At 42.8% G+C, this 25,384-nt stretch overlaps 2 protein-coding genes across 4 annotated transcripts in view; one reads left to right on the forward strand and one right to left on the reverse strand.

The window, feature by feature from the left end:
- Nucleotides 1–1,344, forward strand: part of SLTM (SAFB like transcription modulator) — a 38,114-nt gene extending 36,770 nt beyond the window's left edge. For 2 of the 3 annotated variants that reach the window (XM_066636006.1, XM_066636005.1), the window contains exon 21: nt 732–1,344. In XM_066636006.1, the coding sequence (XP_066492103.1) occupies nt 732–840 (109 nt within the window). In that variant the 3' untranslated portion in view covers nt 841–1,344. The remainder of the gene's footprint in view (nt 1–731) is intronic. The other variant, XM_066636007.1, reaches the window with a different exon arrangement.
- MINDY2 (MINDY lysine 48 deubiquitinase 2) lies at nt 1,103–24,550 on the reverse strand. The gene is made up of 9 exons (XM_066636012.1): nt 23,808–24,550; nt 20,570–20,627; nt 18,670–18,734; nt 17,765–17,923; nt 17,127–17,229; nt 13,881–14,023; nt 12,920–13,093; nt 10,683–10,883; nt 1,103–8,754 (listed from the first exon to the last, which is right to left on the reverse strand). Exons 1-9 carry the CDS (start codon nt 24,486–24,488, stop codon nt 8,629–8,631), a joined length of 1,710 nt encoding a protein of 569 aa, XP_066492109.1. The 5' UTR covers nt 24,489–24,550; the 3' UTR covers nt 1,103–8,628.
- Between the last annotated feature and the right edge of the window lie 834 nt (nt 24,551–25,384).

Here is a 25,384-nt window from a genome sequence, read left to right on the forward strand (position 1 = left end):
TTGTGCAATTGAAATTCATAGTATCTAGTGACAGAAAATGTGTGTATGGCACAGCCAGGGTTTGGATGACTCATTCAAAGCCTGGCAGTGGAAGTCAGATCCTTAGACCAAGGTTTTCAGGGAGTTCATAACCCTATATAACTATGCATCTGAACTTACAAACACCAGAAGCCTTGCTCACCAACTAAGAACAAATTCCCATGGACATGTGCAGATGTGACTTTGTCCCTAAGGAATGAGGGCCTTGGGCGTGTGCCTTTTTCGCAGAGCTGGTAGAGGTGCCAGCCCAAGTCTTTACTCCTCCCCTGTGAGGGCAAAGGAATAGGTCTCAGGACTGCAAAGTATCCAGAAGTCCCATTTGGACACATTTACTTGGAACGTTCTTGTGCAGATGCGGGAAGTCACACATTCTAAAAAGGTTTGTTCATACAACTTGGGTTCTTCAGTTCCTGGATTTTTATAAAGCAGCAATATTGTGTATCAGATGCACACCTTGGAATGTGTAACAGTACCCCCAGTCTCAACAATGTTAGTTGTGCTCCCACGCTTGTCTGTGTGAGGTATCCAGCAATGTGCTTCCCCTTAGTTCCATGTTCTCTTGATGTAGTGTTTATATTTGGACCATGGGGTTCAAGGTTATAGAATGGATGAGGTTCTATAATATACTTTTAGAACTTTGGAAAGATGCCAATCTTCACAACCTAATTGTTTCTTTTTAAAATTCATTTCAGTAATTCTTCACCTATCAACAGAGTTGTACAGATCACTGGCAATTCCATGCAGAGGGGAAGTAGCTCAGGCTTTAAGCAATTTAAGAGTGGACCATCAAGAAGATTCTGAGGCCCAGCATCTGCTTACTCCTTGGTTTCAGAATAACTTACTGGAATTCTCTTGTGAACAAGAAGCCTTGGCTAAAGAAAACCTGTCTTTTTTAACATGATTTTTCTCTTTTTTGGAGGCATTTTAAATAAGTTAGGATGTTGAGGTTTGGATAGTTCCTCGTACCTTTTTGATGAGCATATCCCCTGTAGCACTAGGAGCTTTGAGACAAATTGGAACCAAACATGCGAACCGATGTACAGAGAAGACATTTTTTGCAGCCCAGTAGTTTAATTTACCAGCATTATCTCTTGATGTCAGGCTTGAAAATTAGACTTCTCACAAAACACACTGTTAACTAAGCTGTACATCAACCCCTCTGCTATACAATACATAGAGAACAAGATTGGTTGTTCTTTTCATTTCTGGGTATTATGTAACCTATTTTTGCAGAAGTTGTTACACTGAGTGAATCTGTAAACTGGCCAATGTATCCTTTTGAAATAAACCTTCATAATCTGTATACTTGCTTGTACCTGTCTGGAATGTTTGTCTAGGAAATGGGAAAGACTGGTCCTCTTTATTAGCCATTCTTCTTGAAGTGGTGTCACTTGAGGATAAGGCTGGGTTGATAAGAATCTCCTCTTGTCTTAAATAGCAATGAAGTGTACTTTAATCTGGAAAGGTTTGTCTAGGTGGGATGTAGAGGCTACCTTAACCCACAGCCATTGGTTTTTCTATACCCAGTGCTGTGATCTGTAAAAAAATTTCAAGTTGGCATTATTTCATTTACTCTTAAATAGAAAAGTTCATACAATTCTGGCACTGGAGTAAGGGTACAATGTCCCATCATGGATTCTTTTTCTGCTACCCTTTTTCTGCTAGAAATTTCATTGGATATTGTTGAGATGCTGTCAGGCATAACTTCCCAATCAGAAGGGCTAGAAATTTACTGGACTTGTTCATTTTTAAAAACAAAGCTTTTAAAGAAATCTTAGGGTTCTTAGGAACCTGCACTAGTTGCCATTACCCAGCTTTTTTGTACTGTAGGATTATTGCATGTAACACAGCACTCCTTTGTACTTAACCTGCATTCTTGATGATGCATAACAGTTCTTGTATTTTACACACCAGTACACAATGTTTGAATTGCACATATGTGAATTCTAAAATATATTCTGACACCTGCAGAGTTCAGGAGATAAAGGAATATCACTTGAAGCAAAAGTTATTCTGTTGCTGCAAAAACAAGCAATTTTTTTTGTAATTGGTTTCTGTGGACTTCATCAGATGTGAAGTATTATCTTCATTTGGCTGATTCTATACATTTTAGATATTGGTACTGAGTGGAAAGAATAGTACATAAGAGGCCCTAGAACAAATAATAAGAAAGGAGTTTCATGTTCTCATGCAGACCCCAAATGTGTATACATAAGAAACCCATTCACAGGTAATAACACTTGTTACAGAAAACAACCCACACTGGAACTCTGGGTTGATGAACAGAATAAAGCCTGGTGCTAAATTCTCATGCAGTAATATGCTGGACTTTCCTTTCAGATATGGAGATCAGCAGGAGACTGACCTGGGCTATTAAAATATTCTCCTGCTGGTTTCTAAATATCACTATTTTGTGAAATCTGTTCATTCTTTTGCATAGGACAAACAGCTTAGTGTCTCGGACTAAAGAAAGGCAGTGTTGGCAAGTGATGGTATATGTTACTTTGAAGGATGAACTTGTGTACACTGTCACTTGTCACATTGTGGGATCAAGCATCTCATGACTTATCTCCAATATCATTTACAAGCAGGAATTTGGCTTTGTACCTGATCTCTTAGAACCAGCTTTACTATCACAGGATTGCATGTGATTATTCAAAATGCAAAACCCTGATTACTTGAAATTCCAAAATCACTAATTTGATTAATGCTAGTCTAGCAAACAGAATACCCCTTTTCTTCACAGTAGCCACTTTGTATTTGTTTCTGGTTACTAAGATAGGATTACAGCCAAAGTCAAACACAATGGGCTTACTTCTGTGTAAAATAACACCATTTTCAAGCAGCTCTATTTCATTATTACTTAGCCATTTGTATGAGGATAATGTCATACGAGCTCATTGTGAATCTAGCATTCCATCCTATAAAACTTCGCAGAAAAAAATTGACTCACTTTGAAAATGTTATAGGATACTGAGGTATAGTGACAGCAGAACCCAAGACACCTTCCTTTTGATTCTATGCTGAATACTATGAGTCATTATTAGAAGTTGAATCAATTTTTATTACATGAAGTCACTTGGAGACTGTTAAAATTATAAATATAAAAAAATGGACAAAAACAATGGCAACAGTGGTTCATAGCAAGACATTGAAAGTAGATTGACAGGATCCAACAGAAAACAGTCAGTTGCTGTTCACAGTGTAAATCCATGCAAAATAATTGATCCACTAAAAGCTAGCTTGTGCCTGATCTATGATTTGGAATTGGCAAGGACAAAAATCCAGGAGGTGCTGCTAAATTATTTGTCCCCTTGAATTACATGAATGTTGCACCTGAACGTCTGTGTCAATGGCAGGTGCTGTGGCCAGGTTGAAAGGAGAATAAAATCTCCTTACCCCATATGCCCAGCTTTGAAAACCAGTTTTCATCTTTACAGCTCTGGGCCATGTTTTGAATTTTACAATCACATGTACAGGGATGATCATGTGGGCATTTCCCATTAATTGGCACCATCCCTTCCAGGAACATGGAAAAGGCCCATGTGATTGTCCTCACACGTCTTTTTGGAGTGTATTCCCTCCTGCTACAGCTGTGGGATAAAACTAAGAAGCAACTGCTGTGGGAAGGGAACAAGAAATAAGTTTGCTTAACAGTGTCATCTAGGACAACTATCAATATTTTTAAAAAGCAGCATCTTACACACAAGTGCCCTCTTATAAAATTATAAAAAAGTATTTGGCAGTGCTCAACTGGTGAAGTTAATGATGAATCAATTACATTGCCACTGCAAAAGATTCTACGCTGCTATTATTCTTATCCCAAATTATCAAGCATCAATAAGTGCCTAAATAAACAGTCCTTTTCCTGGCAGTCTGTTACCACTTGATACATAATTATATCTTACAGGACTGTAATCTGGTTCAATGTATATGTAATTGGAAAATTTCCAAGAAACTCAGACATTTGACCTCAAGTGAAGGGACTGGCAAAAAAAACCCTAAAAGTCAAGGCTCCAGAATGCATGGGGGGGGGGGGAATATTTCAAACTACACTAAGAGAAGCTCAACTAGAATGTATGTGAGTAAGTAGGGAAGGCACCGATACACCCAGCACAATGCCAGCATGGTTCACTAATGGAAGGCTTCCTTCAGAAAATGGAAGGCTTGACCACATGAGAATAAAGGGAACAAATATGGGCAAAATTAATGTAGCTGACCAAAGATGTGGAAAATGAATGAGAAGTTCATGGTCTGAACATCAACAAATAAAAGCTGCTTTAAACACATCAAGAGCGGGACGGCTGCCAGGAAGACAGTTGGATAACGAGAATAGCATTAAAGCAGGTATGGAGACTGCAGGGAAGCTGTATGAATTCTTTGCATCTGTCTGCACTACAAAGGACAGCATTACCCATGCCTGAATGGATGTTCTCAAACTGGGAGATCAAGAACTGGATCAAATAGAACTGATGAAGTTCTAGAATGTATTAACAAATTAAATTTAACAAATCACTGGACCCAGATGACATGCACCCAAAAGTTCTCAAGGAACTCAAATGCAAAATTCCTGATACTCTACCAACAGTATATACCTTGACCTTTAAATAAGCATTTGTGCAAGAAGTTTAAAAGATAACTAATATAATACTAGTATTTATAAAAGGATTGGGGGGGGAGGTCTGGGAAATTACAGGATGGTCACTTAACATCTATTTCAGATAAACTTGTGGAAAGCATAATTACAGATCAAGATTAATTACATAATTAGTAAACAGAAACAGTCATTGCTAAAGGAGAATCAACTTGGTTTCTACAAAGGTAAGGTGTTCCTCAACCTTCTCTAGAGTATCATGTAAATAGCAGGTGATCCAGTTGACACTGTAAACTTGAACCTTCACAAAGCTTGACAAAAGGCTCTTGAGTAAGCTTAAGTCAACATGGAATAAGACAGGACTTCTTACAGATTGGTAAACGGTTAAAGAACATGAAACGAGTAAATGGGCATCTTTTACAGGGAAGCAAAAAAGGGGTCCCTTGAGAATCTATATTTGGGCTGATGCTTTCAACTTGTTCATAAATTATCTAGAGTTACAGATAAAAGCAAAGTGGCCAAGTTTGCTGACAACTATTTAGGGTGGTAAAAACCAAAATGATTTCTCCAAACTGGATGAATGGACAAAAAAGCCGCAGTTCAATATCAAGAATTTAAAGTGATGCATATTGTTGCAAAAAAATCTCCACTGATGGGGTCTGAGCTGCTGATGTTAAGATCATGGGGCTGCAGTGGAGAGCTCAATGAAAATGTTGACAAAGAGCAAAGGCTGTGAGAAAATCAAATTCTGTGGAAAGGGACAAAAACAAAAGAGACTAAGACTCCTAAATAGCACAATGAACCTATAAGTTCATGGTGCAGCCACATTTGAATTAGTGGGTCTAGGTCTCATCACCACACCCAAAGGAGGATATAGCGGAGCAGCTAAGATTTGCAAGAAAGGGCAACTAAAATGATCAGAGGAGCTAGAGCACCTTCCTTATGAGGAAAAGCTTTTAAGCTTGGAAAAATGGCAAGGGGAATTATACAATTATGCACCTCTCTCAATAACTACTAATCATGTTATCTTTGAACTACCTTCAGGTTCAGCAACAGTATGCCTCTTGAGTACCAGCTGCAGGGAAATTGGGGGGGCAGGGAGAAGTCTGCCCTTTGCTTCTATGTGGGGGTTTCCCATAGAAAGCTGGTGCACCGCTATGGGGAAACAAGATGCTGGACTACATCAGCCTTGGTCTGATCCAAGTTGGCTTTTCTTAGAAGTTCCTGGACAAGTTTAATTTTTAAAGAAAGCATAGCTAACTAGTGCAGCAAAAAGGAAAGGTAAGAGAGGCATGATACAATTATTGTGTTATCCAAAACAGCTAAACCTTTTGCTTTTAACTACGTTTGCTCTCTATCTAAATGGAATGAACCAACTCATAGTGGCTGTAATCATGGGGAGAGGTAGACATCTTTAGCCTCCCTCCCACAAACCCTATGATTAGGTCTGCAGCTGTTCTTGCTTTCTTCAAAGCAAATGGAGCCAAGGGCAGGTCCTATCTCCATCTCAAAGCTTTTAGCAGCTACCACACAGCAGTCCACTTAAGTCAGCCTTAAGAATAGTGACAAAGTGCTAATGGGAAGCTCAGGCTTCTGGATCAAATTATACCTTTAAAAGGTCCAGTGCACTGCACTGTAGTGGCAGCTTAACATGCATATTTGAGGCTGCAAGCAACTGTCCTGACCAAGGCTAGTCCAGCTGGAAACCCCTTTGTGTGCAACTATTTTAAAGACAGAAGTAGTTACTCCTGCACCTGAGAAACAATGTTCATGACACACAGCTTGATCAAAGTAAGTGTTCTGACACTAGCCACATGCAAGTGCCTCACAAAACTCCAAAAGTACTTCTACCTTACTTGAAACTGGGTAAGCCAGCAACCCAACAACAACAAAAAAAGACAATTCTACTTGTAACCTAGTTTCCTTTTTCCTACTTTCTTAGTATCAGCCAATATGACTAGATTGAAGTTATGTATTTCTTCAGCTATAACCATGTATGTTCAAATGTAAAAAACAGACAGAGAATGCTACAGACTCACATGACGTAAACAGACACATTCTAGTGATTTAGTGTTTTGCAAAAAGCTTTGATATCTATTCAGTGCTAGCTTATGTGTAAAGGTTATCAATGCAAGATGGCACTATTGTGTTAACACAGGTAAAAGGTAATATGCATATGTGAAATAAGATACTTCAGAAAAATCTAAGAGATACTCTTTACATATTTAAAAATCAAACATGATACAAAGTAAACTATTTCTGTTTGAGAAAAGCCATTATGTTTGTTCCCCAATTGTTGAAACACTTGACAGAAATTTTTACCTTTCAGGCTAATGGTGGAAGAAAAATATTTTCAGTCTTACTTTTAAGAAGGCAAGCGAACACACTCACACACACACACACACACACACACAGAGCAGATGCAATCCATTCAACATCTCTCTTGAAAGTTAGGGACTAGAGTGGTCAACTCTGAGAACCAACTTCTGTGAACAGTTTTCCTGTGTAACAGCTGCATAATACTTTTAAATCTGAGGCGCAAGAATATAATTAGTTTGGTTGTTTAGTATTAGACTCCACTCCCATGGGATGGATTAGCCTCAGCAAAAATATGTGCAGGCCTCAAATTGTAAATAATTATATTAATAGAGAGGGTGGTGATTGCAGTCAGACTGTCACACACTGGCCAACTCTTTCCTGGCGTTGAAGCTTGTGTATGTAAATGCACACATCCAGGGCTTAGTGTGATCGCAGCCATTGTCAGAAGCATCTACAAATTGAAATATAAAGTTATCAAAAGGATAATGGACAAGGCCACAGCCTCTCTCTTGAGGTGGACTTGGAATTGTGCCCCCTACCCCAACAATAAAATTCAGCAAGAACTCTGGAGTTGAAGCCTATAAATATTTTGAGATGTAGCAGGTTTCATTTGCATCTTGTCCATTATAAAATCTTATTCCCTAAAATTCTACAATAAGTGATTACAGCTGAGTGTCTTTGCCACATAACCATAGTCCCCTCCTCCTAAATCTTAGATATACAAGTGAGTTTGAGTCCCAGTAAAATCCATGGGATTCACTCACAAAATGCAGTTGGGAATCACAGCCACAGAGTGCAGTGAAATGATTTTCACACTCTGCAGAAGTGTGCTTTAAAGCTGCACAGACGTGGTACAGATTATCTATCTACAGTACACTTGATAAGGCATACAAGCAAAACATACCCTCCTGTTACTTGTCCAAGGTACTTCTGGGGGAAAAAAGGCAAGTATCAAGCTGTTTTAATTCATAGCATATCCACTTTCCTTTTCAGTCACCTACTTCTGTGTAGAGAGATTAATAAATAACAGAATAGCTCTGGTCTTGTTCATCAGTATGATGCGCCATTAAATAGAAAAAGGCCAGGTACAATGGTGAGGTTGACCCTGATAAGGTCCGAGTAAGAGCCACAGTTTCTCTTGCTTCACTCTTCTCACCAACATATCAATTTCAGTACCATTAACCAATACTTTGCACTGACCCAGGACCAATTGAGGCTCAGCAGACATCAGCCCATTCAGCACAGAGAACTAGTAAACGATGAAGCTCCACAGTACCCAAACACTTGAAGGGTTGCTTTCACACCATAAAAGGTTCTCTTGTGCTGATGTAGACACCTCCAAGTGAAGCCTAATATGAAAACCAATTTCCTCCTTTCGTCACTGAGGCAAGAAATAGCTTACTAACAAGTATTCCAAGTTACTATGGTGCAAAACCTGCTGGGATTGTGGGCTCCTCTACAAAGGTGCAGTTATTTTTTCACAATGCTTTGAAAGCATAGGCAGCTGCCTCCATATTCCTCTGAAAGACAGCATGTGTGCAACTCTAAAGGTCTTGGGGGCACCATCCTTCATGGGATGATCAGGCACAGGCGGCATGTGGAGCTTGAAGTCCTTAGGATTCCTTGTTTGAATTTCCAAGGATATGCACGTGGGTCCAGGCAAATTCCCCCTCCTGTTATAGAATTGCACAGCTGTTCTTCTCCTTCTCTTTCTCCTTTTCCTTCTCCCGAGGTTCTTTTCGTTTCCGTTCACTGCCCCCAGATTGTCTTCCAGTTGATGGAGAGGCGGCTCCCTGCACCTGCTATCAAGAGGAAGAAACAATCAGCTTACTGCTGTCTCATCCATTGCTGTTCATCCATAATAATAATAATACAGGTATTTATATACCGCCTTTCTTGGTCTTTATTCAAGACTTTATTCAAGGCGGTTTACATAGGCAGGCTTATTTAAATCCCCGTAGGGATTTTTACAATTGAAAGAAGGCTCTATCTTTCAAGAAACCACAACAATTCAGATGTTTCATTCTGATCTGGCCTCCATCCTGGCCTCCATCCTCCCACGCTCAGAGCAGATGGAATAGCTCGACTTCAGCTTGTCAGCTGCTTCAAGGTCGCACGGTGCCGGTGGCCTCGAACTGGCGACCTTGTGGGTGTTATCTTCAGGCAAATGGAGGCTCTACCCTCTAGACCAGACCTCCTGCACCAGCCATGTAACTGAACTCGCAAAACGCAAGGCAAGGCAAGGAATGGAGTGGTTACTGAGGTTCCCAATCATTTAGACCAGTTTCTCAAACTGTGGGTCGGGAACCATTAGTTGGGTCCCTATTCATTTCAATATATTAGATTTGATGCTACTGAGGTATGTGACTGCATTTGGGGAAATGTCACAGATCTGTACTTTTAACAGGTTACTACTATATGCTTTTAACAATGCTAGTACATGGGACTTACTCCTGGGTAAGTGTGGATAGGATTAAAGCCTAGGATTGCTAAAAATTTTCCTGCTTGATGATGTCACTTCCTGTTATGACATCACTTCTGGTGGCTCCTGACAGATTATCATTCTAAAAAGTGGGTCCTGGTGCTAAAAGTTTGAGAACCACTGATTTTGACTTTTTTGACTTTGTCCCTTTAGAGATTTTTACACTCCCACCTCTAGAAGTTCAGCCAGTACAAAATGCATTCCAGTCATGTTAGTCTGCTGCAGCAAAATCTGAGTCCCATTGCACCTTAAAAAGCAAGACTAACAAATTTACTAGGGTACCAGTTTTTGCAGTACTGCAAAGGAATTATAGAACACTTCAGTCAAACTAGAGTTCCCATAACTAAATGATGTCTGGAGGAGCAGATATTTATGTGATCAGACCAAACTGAGAGTCAACAGATGCTTTTGGGGGTTATGTGTTTGTTTTTTTTCCTAAACTTAAAAAAGAAAAGGGAGAAATTCAAATAACCCATTGGATATTTTATAGAAATAACTCCTTGCATTTCTTTTTGTGAAACAAAGTACCAATTATGGTAAATGGGCACAGGGACTAAGAAATGGCATCAGCATGGATAGCTATGTCCTGACAATGACATGCAGTCTGGAGCAGAACAACATGCACAACTCCTGAAGTGTCGAAACAGACTCCACAACAGAATTCTCTCATTGAAGCCACTCTTAGGCAGACCCTAATGTACATTCTGAGTGCACATATAACCAACTTGGTTAGCTGCTCTCTCAGAGCCCAACATTCTGCTGCCCCCACACCTACCTACCTTCAGCTATACAACTACATGCTATGCTCCCTTGCAGTATCCAAGCTCAGCCACATGAGTCCAGTTCCACACTTGAGCTCTAGTTCCTCCAGTTACATGCAGGATGGATGGTGCAATTAGACTGTCAAATCCATTAAAATATCAAACAAAAAGTGAACCCAAATGGTTTTGCCCTAGTCCAACTATTTCTGATTAGTGGTTGTCAATTCACAATCTCTATTCTCACTAGAATTGTGGTGCCTCTGTAACATACCATCAGAAAGCCTGAATCCAAACCTTCTATAAACTGAGAACACTACCAATCAGCTTAGATACATTTCTGTGCAAGATCCCACAGCTGCATACTACACACTTATACAAGTGTCAGTCCCAGTGAAACTTGCTTATGATTCAACATCTATAGATGCTATAGAACTGAAGTACAAGGCATGTTTCAGCAGAATAAGGGTGGCCAGTCAAGGATTCTCACCTGGACCTGAGCGGCAGCAGTGGCAGCAGCGGCAGCAGCAGCAGCTTGCTCTTGCTCCTGATAGTACTGAGAGGCCCGTCTGTCCTCCTCTTCCTGAAGCTTCTTGGCAAGTTCAAGGTCACTAATTCCTTCTGGCATCTGCTCCCAATTGATATCTTGGCTTTGCTGCTCTTGTTGCAAGGACAAGGCCATCAGGTAGTCCTAAAATGTAAAGCCGAAAACAGTAAATGCTACTCTATCCTGAAAGGCCAACCAGTGAAAATCTACCAGCATCTGAGTGAGAACTTGTCAGCGGACAACCCCACAGAAGAAGGCTACTCTGTTTTCAGCAGCCACATGAAACTTCCTTTCACTCCACACCACAATGAATGGCAGAAGTTACAAACACACTAAGGGCCCAATCGTATCCAACTTTCCAGTGCAGTCGCAACGCAGCCCCAAGGAAACGGAACAAACATTCCCTTACCTGGAGGAGGCCTTCATGACTGGCCCCCTACTGCAGGATGCAGCAAATGCCCTGTTGGCATAGCTGCACCAGTCCTGGAAAACTGGATAGGATTTGGTCCTAAGGCCGGATGAGTTTAAAGCATAATTTAAAGCAGTGGTTCTCAAACTGGTGGGTTGCAACCCACCTATTCATGTAACGCTTACCGTGACCCTTTAAGGAGTGGGGGAAGAGGAGAGGCCTTTAAGGAGTGGGGGAAGAAGCGATTTCCCAGGATCTTGAAACGGAGCAATTGCAAAGCATTTCCTGTTTGCAGGAGGTGCACTGCAATTGCTTCATTTCAAGATTCCAAGCCTCGGGGAGCCCCGTGGAGGGCTATGCTGGACCCCCGCACCTCCAGCAGCCCACACTGGGACTCAAGTAAGTGAAAGCACCCCCCCCCCAGGGACGCGATCCTGGAGATCACTTCCCTGACCTTGCCCCTCCCCCACAAAGACTTACTGAGGGAGTATAGCTTCCTCAAAGTTTGAGAACCACTGATTTAAAGTGTTACTTGAGTCTTTAAGCCACACATTGTAGGGTCTAGTACCAACGTTTCACTTTCAGCTGTGGAAAGCATTTTCAAGGGGTTGTTGTACAAAGTTGTTTCCAAATCTCTCCTCCAATTTTGGTTAAGAATTACAACTGCTGGATGACAGTAGAAGCATTTACATAAGAACATAAGAACAGCCCCACTGGATCAGGCCATAGGCCCATCTAGTCCAGCTTCCTGTATCTCACAGCGGCCCACCAAATACCCCAGGGAGCACACCAGATAAACAAGAGACCTCATCCTGGTGCCCTCCCTTGCATCTGGCATTCTGACATAACCCATTTCTAAAATCAGGAGGTTGCACATACACATCATGGCTTGTACCCCATAATGGATTTTTCCTCCAGAAACTTGTCCAATCCCCTTTTAAAGGCATCTAGGCTAGACGCCAGCACCACATCCTGTGGCAAGGAGTTCCACAGACCGACCACACGCTGAGTAAAGAAATATTTTCTTTTGTCTGTCCTAACCCGCCCAACACTCAATTTTAGTGGATGTCCCCTTGTTCTGGTATTATGTGAGAGTGTAAAGAGCATCTCCCTATCCACTCTGTCCATTCCCTGCATAATTTTGTATGTCTCAATCATGTCCCCCCTCAAGCGTCTCTTTTCTAGGCTGAAGAGGCCCAAACGCCATAGCCTTTCCTCATAAGGAAGGTGCCCCAGCCCCGTAATCATCTTAGTCGCTCTCTTTTGCACCTTTTCCATTTCCACTATGTCTTTTTTGAGATGCGGCAACCAGAACTGGACACAATACTCCAGGTGTGGCCTTACCATAGATTTGTACAACGGCATTATAATACTAGCCGTTTTGTTCTCAATACCCTTCCTAATGATCCCAAGCATACAATTGGCCTTCTTCACTGCCGCCGCACATTGGGTCGACATTTTCATCGACCTGTCCACCACCACCCCAAGATCTCTCTCCTGATCTGTCACAGACAGATCTCCTGATCTGTCACATTTGGAAAGAAGGAATCTAGTCCAAGCTCAACTCATGCACTTTAGAGAAGGACATAGACTGAACAGCAGATGTCTCCTGTCTGCCATGCAAATCTCCAAGGATAGAGGCGATTCCAGCCACTGCTCTGATGCGGTAGGTAGGTGGAGATGGGCAAGAGAAATGAGGGCGAGGGTGGGGATTGAATTATTTTCTAAATCCAAAAGCAGCAAAGCAAGTGAACAAGATTCCCCAATCTACCTGATCTATCTGATCTTGCTGCCCTCTGTATACAGTTTCTGGATCAGATGGAGGTCGTAGGTGGAATTCAGAGTCACAGAAGTTTCCATCCCCATCCACGTTGTGTAAGCTTTCCCAAACCACTTTCTCTTCAGTAAGGAAACCTTGGTCTGTCACCAGAAGGTAAAGCTGACCCTACATGAAATGAAAGAATTTACTAAAAACTGTTGGGAATTAATTTGGGGAAAGATCAATTCCTGTCAATACCATATCTGCTACTTGTTATGAAGTTAGCAATTGTCTTCTACATATCAGAAGTCTAGAAGTCATGTTTGTATCTTTTAACATCTGAGCATAACTACCCACTGCATAGTAATACTTCTTTCCACTGTCAAACATGCAGCATATACCAGCTACATAGTAACAGCATAAGAGCTAAAATCTTAAAATTGTAACTAGCAATTTATACCTTATTTACAGGACTGGTAAAGTTCAAATTTCATGTGATACTACAACAAGCCACAGAGGTCTGATACAGGGCACTGCCAAGTGGCATTATACAGATAGAACCAAACAGAATAATTTGTTGTTTTGACAGATGATTTGCATAAGAAAAAGTTAATCAACATGAAGTCACAATTTTAATACTAAAATAAAATATGAATGCAAACACAGATAATTCACAAGAACTTTGAAAATATGTTAAGAAAAGATATCTTAAAATTAGAGGTATTTCTGAAAAAATCAAGAGAAAATCAGGCTGTATTCAAAACAGATTCATCTTGCAGAAATCACTTAATATTGGAAGGTCTTAACTCACCCACTCCCTTTTCTCTAACCACAGCAAGATTAGGAGCATACCTCATGCTTTTGAGTTTCAAGTCAGTCAACGTGCTCAGATCTATTCACTCTCTCTCTCTCACACACACACACACACACACACACACACACACACAGAGATGCTGTTCATAGCCAGTGTTACCTGATGTTTGGTCATGGTGCTAAAGTGGTTGTTTCTAAAGAACACACATAATTCTCCTTCTTGAACAGTGGACGTTAACTCGCATAACCCATGGTAGGTCAACTGAGTGGCTGTGGTGTTTAGAAACTGCTCTGCCACAGAACCTGGGAAGACAAAGCAAAATGTTCACTGATGCCCAGTCCTTATGCCAGGTTAGTACACACAAAAATATGAACACCCAGTTCATAGTACTACATCAAACTGCAATACTGGGGTGCCCAAGTAAACACAATATTGATCTGCCACAGAAAGGAGCTGGAATTTGAGGTTTAACGTGTACTAGCACAGTATGGAACACAAGACAATTCCAATCCAGTGCAGTGATTCAGTGGCAGGAGTTTTTGTAAATGACATGATTTACTGTGATGGATAAATATCCATCTCAAGCAAAGTACATGACAAGGTTATCCCCTTTCACCTCTACTATTTGCCTTAGCAGTTGAGCTGCTGGCTAGAGTTTAGGGGAGGAAAGAAGAATTAAAGAGATTTAATTGGGAGCACAGTCTTAAGCTTCTCTTTTCCCTGATGTAGTAATGTCAAAACCAGAACAGTCTTTCCATGCCCCTGAACAGACATACGCACAGTGCTGTCAGCATTATATTAAATATGATGCGGTGGATCAGTTAGAAGTGAGCTATTCAGTCTTCACAATGAATCATCCAATTAGGTACCCTTGGTGCAAAGATTCAGACTAACTAGATGGTATGAATCAACTGAATGACACCTGATCTAAACTGATGGTCCCATTTGAATCTCTCTTGGATGAGAAAATAGTTTTAGGATGATGGCGTTATCCACGATTTTATTTATCAATTTTCTGTTGTGATACAACTATTGTCTACAATTGACAAAAGGTTTTTGAAGCTTCTTTGGAGATAAAAAGCCCTCTAGAGTAGGTAGAATAATGTTATATGATGACTGGATCGGGGTGGGTGGAATTTACCAAATACAGATTTATATGTAAAAGCCACAAAATTAATGGCAATGTCTTACTGGCCCAGATAAAGTAACCCAAGTGGAGCAAGAACAGATGAAATGTCTATTTAGCTTATTCTTGTATCTTCACAAAATCTGGATAAAGAACCTTAGAGTAGCTTACAATGTGGATACGCTAAAAATGTGGTTTCAATATAAGAGCAGTCAGTCCAGGACTCTCAACTGTGGCTTCAGTATTTTGGAATAAGCCATTTTATTAATGGATAAGGCATCAGCTTTACATAATTCTAGATCAGCCATTTTCAACCACTGTGCCGTGGCACACTGGTGTGCCACAGGAATTTGGGGGAAGGTCATTTATTAACAGGGCCAATGGGAGATGTGAGCCCCCACTGGCATCATGGTGTGCCTTGTCAATCGTCAAAAACCTGGTGGTGTGCCTTGACCATTTTAGTGCCTTGTCAGTTTGCTGTGAGATGGAAAAGGTTGAAAATCACTGTTCTAGATGTATGGCAAGAGGATGGAACATTGACAATTCAGCAAGTTCTGAGTAAGGTGAGAGATGAAGTCTTTCAGTATTTGCAGTTTACAAGTGCTATCTCAACTTTCATTCAGATATAAGCCTGCCCTCTTCCTGAGAGAAAACAGAAGCAGATTTTCAGCTCATGGAAAAGGGGTAATATCTAAACCAGTGTTTCTCAATCAGTGGTGTGGGTGCCACCAGTGATACTTGAGGTGGTGTCTGGTGGTATTCAAAGGATCCTGGACCCTTGCCACCTGGCAGCAAGACTAAGAATGTGATGCAACAGGGGAGGGGGCTCAACAGGCAGAGCTCCAAAGCATGCTTTTCCACACCCATTCAACCTGAGCCTCTTACTGGTGTTTGTTGCATTGGGTTTGGCCTTTCAACCCAGAAGTAAATGGAAATGTCGTCATCGCCAGTTACTTCCAGTTGTACTTCAAATAGGTGGAGCATGTGAAGTGGTACAGTGGAGGACAAATCTTGAGAAACACTGATCTAAGTAGTTTTACCTGTAACTGAAGTTAAACCAAACCAGATCTCGTTTCAAAGTCAAAATGGAAAGAAGAGTTCTCCAAGCCAGTTGTATGAAGATGAGTGGAGGTGGTTGTGGGAGGGTAATTTAAAAAAAATCTTATGAATGCAATCTTTAGTATGAGCTTTTATAAGCTACAATATAGAGGTTATTTGACACCAGCAATGCTGAAACATATCTATAACTATGTGCTGAATATTATTACCTAGTCTGACACCTAATTTGGGAAGATACTACAGAATGGTATTTTTTTTTGGAGAGAGATCACTTCAGTAATCCAAGGTATTACAGAGTATGATTTAATATTCAAACCTTATGTTTTGTTTGTGAAAGTTTGGTTTTAAGAAAACAAGACTTTTTCCTTGACTGCTGCTAGAATGTTAATTACGATTTGGCAAAATCTTAAGCCACTAAGCACTGTGGACTGACTGAAGCATTTATAGACTATTGTTCCTATGATGAAATTAATATAAGAACTCAAAGGACTATGGGCCCAATCCTATGTTCCACACCGCGTCTCTGCGATGTGGACCACAGTCGCAAACATGCCGTAAGGCACGTTTGCGGGGCTTACCACCGGGCTCCCACCAGAGGTGGCTGAGCTCCGGCCGGCACTGAGCCACCGCTCGGCGCACGCCCACGTTCCGCAGCTCAGCAGTGCCTGCCACCGCCGGGCTGCAGAACAGCAAACAGGGTGGGAACGGGGGTGTTCCGTGTAGGGGGGAGGCCAGCGTGACGAGGGGGAGGGGAGGCCTACGTGACGTGGGGAGGGGGGCGTCCCGGAGGCGTGCCTGGGGGTGGGAGGAGGACCTGCAGAGCTCCACTTCGCAGGATCCTCGGCACTTGTGGAGGCTGTGTGCCTTACACAAGTGCCTTTACTTTAGCGGCGCCCAAAGGGGGGAAGGGGATGAATGTCCCCTACTCCCGAGGTGCCTCCTGTGGTAGCAGCCCTCGTGGTGCTGCCGAGCGGGGGCACCCGGGCAGCTCAGGATTGGGCTGCCCCTTAGGATTGGGCAGTATGACATTAGTAAAATCCATGTACAGACAAACTTATTCATGAGTATAGTCATTTTCAGGACTATATTTATTCTCAAAGATAATTTGCTTTATTTGAAAGTGTTATTTAGATTGGTGTTGTTAACATGTTGTCAAATATAAATGTAAATGCATGCATACACACAAGTTCTGGTTTTAATCATGGAAGGAGTTCGCTTACCTTCACCAACTAACTCACTGTTGTCGGACTGCTTGCAACTAATTATTTTCTCTACCAGCTGATTGTAGCTGCAGTTACCAACTGCTTTCACAATGTCAGCAATCTGGAAAAGAGGCCCAAGTTCGACTGATCTTTTGCGTCTATTATGAAAAGGTTGAAATTATACCACTACTATACACAACTGTCGTTCAAAAACACTAGTAAGAACATAGCTCTTTCTATACACAGTAGAACAAAACCATATGAACTTGTCTCTCAGTTGAGATAATTCTCAGAGGCCTTTCTCTGCAAGTCTCTACCTTTGGAAGCTAGGCAGCAGGCTAACAAGGAGAGAGTCGTTTTTGAAGGGACACCAAAGTTCTGCATGTCCCCAGGCATGCTGACCAGACACTTTGGCTGCTAATCTTATGTGCCACACAAAGCCAATCCTGTTCTCATGGGTTTTTAGTGGTAATTGAGGATCTTTTTACTGTTTCCTACTGCTACTTTTATTTAGCTATTTCATCATATAAAACCTACAAAAAGATACATTAATTCCTATTATAAGCCACCTTGCAAGCACTTCTTATAAGATGGGGTATAAATTTCATAAACAAAACACATCCAAATTAATACAGCCCCCAACTATGTTTGCTTACCTGAGGGTCTACTAGCCATCCATGGTATAATGGAATATCTAGAAGGTCAAACACTATGCATTCAGGCGTGTATTCAAATATCTGCACACCTGTGAACTTCACATTCACATCCAGACCCGTTTGAAGCTTATGCAAGATTGCCATTGCATCACTCATATTCTACCAACAGAAAAGATAAATGGAAGCATTTTTATCAGAAAACACAATACCTGTCCCTAAATCAATATTTTAAAAGCAGGATATACATTACAGGAAAAATCAGAAACTCTGTTGCATTCTTAACATTGTGGAGTCACCATCAATGAACCTTAAAAATTATAAATAACCCATTCATTATATTTATCTATACATACTGTACTGAATAGTAATATACTGATAAGCGTTGACACTTATCAGGGGAGGCTAGCAAATATCCAGAAATAAGTGACTTGTATTTGAGACTTATGCTCGTCTTTTTTTCAAAACATGTTGTTAAGTATTTTAGTGACAATCTATTCAGTTCTAATCTATTCCCCTACAACAGTATTTCATTACTACATATGAAAAAAGCTTAAAAAAACAGATTATCCAGAAAAACAAAAAATAAGTCAGTATTTCATTCACCAACAAATCCTCAACAGTAGGCCCTGACTCTGCTAAAAGAAATTTCACTACAGATTCAAAATGCAGATGATCCCATGTTAGAATGAAAAGTGACAAGATTGTAATTTCACTGAAGAACTCCTCCATCTCTCAACAAGGAGTCCAACACGACAGTACTACACACTTCATGCACAGAATACTTTCATTTTTAGATGCAAGAGGGATGCCCTACTGACTGAACTGGCACCTTAAGTTAGCACAGCTGAACATTTAAATTCGCTACTAGAAAATGCCACTTACTCTTGAGAAAAGCTCGTTATTACCTGCTCATAGTTTAGGCGCTGAATTTCAGAAATTTCTTTTGGTTTTGCATCAAGGATATAGTCTCCTAAAGGAGTGGAAAAAATATACTTATTTGCTTCACAGTTCAGAGAGGTCTCATCTTGCCAGAACTTTCTGGTTCTTCGGCAGAACTGTATCAGTTAGAGAAATTTTGCTGTAACTTAAATTTGCACAAGTCAATAGGTCTGGGCCTGTGTTCAATGATTAAATAGCTGCTGTTCACAGTCACACCAACCCAATTTGCTGCTTTTGTGTATGCACTAAAGCATTAGATGCAGCAGATATTCAAAGGCCAAAAACAATGCTGGCAGGAGTCTACATTTCTATTTGCCACCCTTACCATAACCTTCTGGAAAAAATGCAGAGAGAAATCTTAATCTCCTCCAGCTTGGAGCTAGGGAAAAGGTGGAATCATCCCCAGAGTTGCACAGAGTTTGAGGATATAGTACAGAGGGAAGATCCCTGCCCACTATTCCAGCTCTAAGCTGGATAAGCAAAGTGCTTCGGAGTAGTAAAAGCTGGCACTAAGAACTCCTAGTATTTTAACATAAAAATTTCATAAGAGGCAGACTGCATTCATACTTAGCATGTAACAATAAAATTAAATTTTCTAAGAACTATTATTTGACTTTCCAAATCCACCTTCTGTTTCATTCCAGAATGTCCATAGCCTAATAGCACTTTCCTAGGTATGTTTACTCAGGAGTAAATCCCTTTTAGTTCAATAGGGTTGATAGGTACCTGGTAGGCCAATGTGAGATACAGGAAGCTAGACTAGATAGGCCTTTGGCCTGATCCAGCAGAGTTCTTCTTATGTTCTCAGGGAATACTCCAGTGTGCATAAGCTAGCAGCCTTAATTATTCAATAATGCAATTGAGTTATAAGAATATACTATACCTACACATAAACAGTTATACGGAAAACATGTTCAGGACTTGACAAGATCAGCCATGCTGTCTGAATCATGTTTGCTTGACTTTAACTTCCGCAATGAACTATGAATGGACTTCTCTTGTCACTTATATCAGCTGTAATAACTTATAGTTTAACATTCATACATTGCTGCTTATTTTTTTTTTTACTCCAATGAAGATTTCAATCACCACAAGCAATTTCTTCCTTCCTGCATATCAATCATTCACCACCCAGCTACTAGCAATCATGCAACACCAATACTGCTTTAAGCACCCATTCCAACCAATCTTGCTGGTGCCCCTTTTTCTTGACATCCAAATTTGGTCTCTAGCCCAGAGGACACCCTTCCCTGCTGGGCTGGCAGACAGTTTGGGGGGAGGCATGCAACCATGGCCTCCCTTGGATCCACCCCTGAGGAATGGGACATTGAAAAAATCTAAATTGCATCTACACATATTCTAAGTCACAAGAACCAACCTATGGGTGGTGGGTTCTCCCAGAACCTGGCTCACTAGCTATATGCAGATATCTAATCTGGGGACACAAGGGGCAAGAGATTGTAGTATGTGCTGCTCATTTGGGCGGCAGGAGCAACATGATTTCTTGGCAGAACCTCCAGTAGGCAGAGGTGAGCTAATGGGGTCAGAGAATCTAGACCTAGGCAAGATTCAAGGAGGCATAAATACAGAAATCCTTATCTTTCCTTGGGACCCTACTATCTCTCATAAGCTTGGTTAGACACTTGAGACCACAAGCTGATCCAAAAAAAAAAGTTAAAGCTAATAACAGAGTAAATAACCATGTTCAAAGTTTTTAGTTTTCAGTAATTATTCATCATGCTATCCTTCAACCAATTCTAGAAAATCCATACTTTACAGTAAACTTGTACCAAGAAACCCCCTTCCTCAGGGATAAACTATTTGTCTCAAAATATAAAAGACACAGGCAATGCTGCCATTACTAACCTAAGTATTCCATCAACTGTTCAGCAGTGATGATTTCCATCATTGGTGGCAGTTTCACCTGAGAAAGAAAAGAACATACACTTTGGGGGAGGATTGTATTGCAAAGCTAGGAAAACTTGCAAGAGTAACATTTCTGAATTTGTACCTTGGATACACGAGATACTTACAGCATGCACAGAAACAAAACTGCCTATCAGCCTTAGATAGAAATTCTTGGCAACCAGGCTATAAATGTCCATAAATGCACAAATTTGCTACATTCTACTGTCTGTGAGAGATACATGTTTCTCTGTTAATTCCAAATTCCAACATTTAGGAAATATCTGCAATTAGAAGATGATCTGTTCTGATGGCTTCTCTTCTCATTGCTTGGATTGTGTTTTATGAACTACCACCACTTGCACAGTTCTATACTTTGCAGAAAAGCAGTAAATGTTTATGGCTGTACTTGACGTTGAAGTACTTCTGGGTACTCCAGAACAGAATTTCTAATGGTTTCTTACAGGTATATTTTATACTAAAAACGCTACTATATATGCGTACGTTTTAGAGGATACATTGGTTTGGTAAGCACTTCACAAGATCTCACATACAGGTGATGCTACTGAAGTCAAGTTTGAATACTGTAATTACAAATTGGCTCCACTGCAACTCACAGCAGTTTATACAAAGCAAGTCTCAATGCCCTGAAGTTTGCATCAAGCAAGACTAAAAGAAGCTTGCCCAAGATGGAAAACAAACTGTGGTATGGGAATTACTTAGGTAGATCATGCATGCATGGCTGTAGCACAACATGCATGCATAGAAGTCAGCTTATATTTCAGTGGGCATCTTTGTGGCAAGAGTCTTGTGACTTAGTAAGATGAGGAGATTGTCCAGGGGAAGGAGTGGTGCAGCAAACATGCATACATTAGTCACCTATTTTAAAAATATCTTAGGAGTACATCAAAAAACAGATCACTTTTTCTTTACTATTGATAACTTTTGCTTCTAGCCTGTTACAGATAAACTTCGTTAACATACAAATTAGTTTCCTGAAATACTATTGGAAGAATTCCATCACCATGATACAAAATCAGAAAGCCACATGCATGCTTTTCCTATCACAGAGACATAATCTAAAAAGATTGACAATGAATGGCCATTGGAATTCATTGGTTCTCTCCGAACAGCCACTGGATTACACTACATTTCCAAGTGGCTACAGAAACACTCACACACAAATCAAGTCCTGGGGACCATTTCCTTTTAGTAGCCACTAATAATTACAAGGTGCATTAAAGGTATTCTGTTCCCCTCAAATTTTCAAAAGTCTCATTAAACAAATTCCCCTCCCTCCATCCAGTTTGGGCTGTCACTAGAGTTACAGCTACCAAATCCCAACCCAGAACATGATATTTTTAACCCTAGAAACCTTTAGCACTACCCATTCCCTTACTTAAATCTATGAAGTAACAGTCAACCAAACTGAAAAGTAAAGCAAAGCAGCAGACAAGAAGCCTGAGATAGGCTTTCTCTGGCTCACTCTCTTTAGCCAAGACAAAAGAAACGCCAGTCACCTACTTCCAATCCAGACCACCTCTTCCGACATGTCTATCTCCCACAGCCCCTTCACAGTTGTTCTCTGCAGTCACCTTCCCTATTTGACCAGCTGCAATTATCTGTCTTATATACTGAACCAGATCACAGGTCCATTTTAGTCACAGTATTATCTACTGTGGCAGAAGCTCTTCAGGGCCTCTGGCAGAGGTTTTTCCCAATTATCCTTTTGACTGGAAGATGCCACGGACTGAACTTGAGCCCTTCCGTAAGCACAGCATATGTTTCACCACAGAGCTAAAGCTCTTCCTAGAATAGGATGAGGGAGAATAGCAAGAGGGGTGTGACTGTTTTGTCAGTCCATTGGTCCAGCACCATGTCTGCACAGCAGCACTGCAAGGTCTTTAACTTTGGGAGGTGAAAAAGACATAGCACATCTTTTGCAGAAGGTTCAATTCCCTGTATCTCCAGTAACAGGACTAAGAAATGCCTCTCTTCAGAACAGCCAACTCTCAAGGAGACAATACCTATAGCTTGAGAGGTCAATGGCCTGATGAACCCTAGGTAGCTTTATACATTCACTTAGAGAGTATGACACACATATTGTGTACACAGAAGGTTGCAGATTCAAAAATCCCTAGCATCTCAAGTGAAGAAAACTCTTGGGCACCAGGTGCTGGTAAAAACCTTTGCCAGAGGCTACAGCCACTCAGGAAAACACAGGCATGCACCCAGCCCAATGGACCAGTAATGTGGTTCAGCTTCATTGTATGTTCACTGCACATCAGAGGGCAATGAATTTAAGATAGTGGTTCCCAAACTTTTTCAACTAGTGGCTCCCTTGATCTTCTCTGGGACATTGGCTGCAGTTCCTCATTAGGGCTATAATCCTATACATTGTATAGGGAGATGGATTTTTTGCAGGATTATGTGGCTACCACAACTGGTTTCATTTCCATAGCTCCCCACTGGGAAGCCAAAGGTCACAGTTTGGGAACCACTGATTTAGGACCTTCTCCATTTAAAGAAGGGAAGTACTTGGCTGTGCTGAGGACACCTCCAGGACCCCCAGAAAGGAGGCACTCTGCCCATTCCCAGGAGCACTCTTCTCCTGAGATACCATATGGCCTCAAGACAGTGCAGCAGGCCAGGTTTCTGTGCGCAGCCAGCCACGCACCTTCCAGGCTCCTCATTAGGGCTACAATCCTATACATTGTATAGGGAGGCTGCTTTCGTTTCCACAGCTCCCTGCATGGAAGCCCCGGCTCAGAGTTTGAGAACCACTGGTTTAGGACCTTTAGAAGGGAAGCACATGGCTGCAGTGCAACTCCAGGACCCAGGAAGGAGGCACTCTGCCCATGCCCAGGAGCACTCTTCCCAGAGATGCCATATGGCCTCAAGATAGTGCAGCAGGCCAGGTTCCTGTGCGCAGCCAGCCACGCACCTTCCAGGCCAGGAGCAAGACCCTTCCAGGCTCCTGTATAGGGAGGCTGGTTGCATTTCCAGGGCTCCCTGCCGGGAAGCCCCGGCTCAGAGTTTGGGAACCACCGATTCAGAAGGGAAGCGCTGGGCTGTAGTGCACCTCTCCAGGACCCCCACAAATGAGGCACTCTGCCCATACCCAGAAGCACTCTTCCCCCAGATGCCTCAGACAGTGCAGCAGACCAGGTGCTTTGCAGCCTGCCGGCCAGGCACGCACCTTCCAAGCCAGGAGCAAGACGTTCATGATGGCGAGCAGCGGACAGGGCCCGTTCTCGTTTTGGGTGATGACGGGCGTGTTCTCCTCCTTCCAGCGCACCCACTTGATGTGGTAGACCGACTGGCCGGGGAAGCGCTCCTTAGCGCTGGGCGGCAGCTGCTGCTGGGAGACGGCGGAGGAGGCCGCCGCGGGGCTGGGGCTGGCGCCGGCGTCTTCATCGTCGTCCTCGCCGCCGGCCACGAGCGCTCTGCCGGCGCCTCCCTCCGAGTCGCTGTTGAGGTCGGAGCTGCTGGGGCCGCAGGAGGGCAGGTTGGAGAAGGAGCCCAGCGAGTCCTCCGGGCTGCGCGACTCCGACTCCGACTCTTCCTCCGAGCCGCCCGCCGCGCTGGGGGAGCCTCGGCGGCCGCCGCCGTCTATGGCGGGACCGGCCGCCGCCCTCTCGCAGCCCTCCGCGCGGGGAGCGGCGGCCGCCTCGGGGCTCGGAGGGCTGTTGCCGCCGCCCCTCCGTTGCAGCCAGAGAGCTTCGTCGTCCCCACCCGCCGCCGCTCCCTCCGGCTGCGCGGCGCTCCCCGCCTCTTCCTGAGGGGAGACACGGCTCCCCGTGGCGGTGGCGGCGGCGGCGCCCCCGTCGCCCGCCCTGAGCGAGGCCGAGGGCGGCGGGGGCTCCACCAGGCTCTCCATGCTCCCCTCACAGGCACCGCCGCTCGCCCGAGAGGGCCTTGGACGCCATGACAGGCAGGGCGCCGCCGCCACGGCCCCGCCCCTCAGGAAAGGCAGCGACTGGCTGGGTCTGGCGCGCATGCGTGTGGCAGGCAGGGCGAGCCCACCGGGCCCTCAAGCGGGCGCGGATGCTCGTCTCGAAGGAAGCGCGCTGGGGACGCACCTGTCCCCCTGACGCCGTGGAGCAGAGTGGGGTCCCTGCCGCTTGCACCCCAGCACAGGCTGGCTGACGTGAACCAGGCAGCCTCAGCCCCTCTATGCCTGTCTGCTCAGAAGTAAGACCCACTAGACCCACTGGGGCTTACTCCCAGGAAATTGTGGCTAGGATGGCAGCCTCAGCCCAATGCTATGCCTGCCTACTCAGAAGTAAGACCCACTAGAGTCAATGGGGCTTACTCCCAGGAAAGTGTGACTAGGATTGCAGCCTCACAGCCCAATCTTATGCCTGTCTACTCAGAAGTAAGATCCATTAGAGTTAATGGGGCTTACTCCCAGGTCAGTGTGGATAGGATTGCAGCCTAAGACTGCAGCCTTTCGTTCCCGTTCTTAACCATATTTACTCCCAAGCAAACCCCACTGTTTTTTTTTCCAGTCAACGTGTTTCCAAATAGCAACCTAAGTTCAGGATTGTGGCATTCCAGGCTGAGTCATACTGGGACTTGTTCCTACTGAATTTGTTGGAGCTTCCTTCCAGATAAGTGTGTACAGTACACGTATGATTTCAGCCTTAGTAACAACAGTATGCTCTTATGCAGGCTTGTTCAGAAGTGAGTCCACAGTGTTCAGTGGGTTTTATTTCTAAGAATGCACAGGATTGCAGCCTAAATCTAATTGAACTGAATTGTATAGCTCACATA

Source organism: Tiliqua scincoides, chromosome 8, assembly GCF_035046505.1.
Source record: "Tiliqua scincoides isolate rTilSci1 chromosome 8, rTilSci1.hap2, whole genome shotgun sequence".
Taxonomy (NCBI): domain Eukaryota; kingdom Metazoa; phylum Chordata; class Lepidosauria; order Squamata; family Scincidae; genus Tiliqua; species Tiliqua scincoides.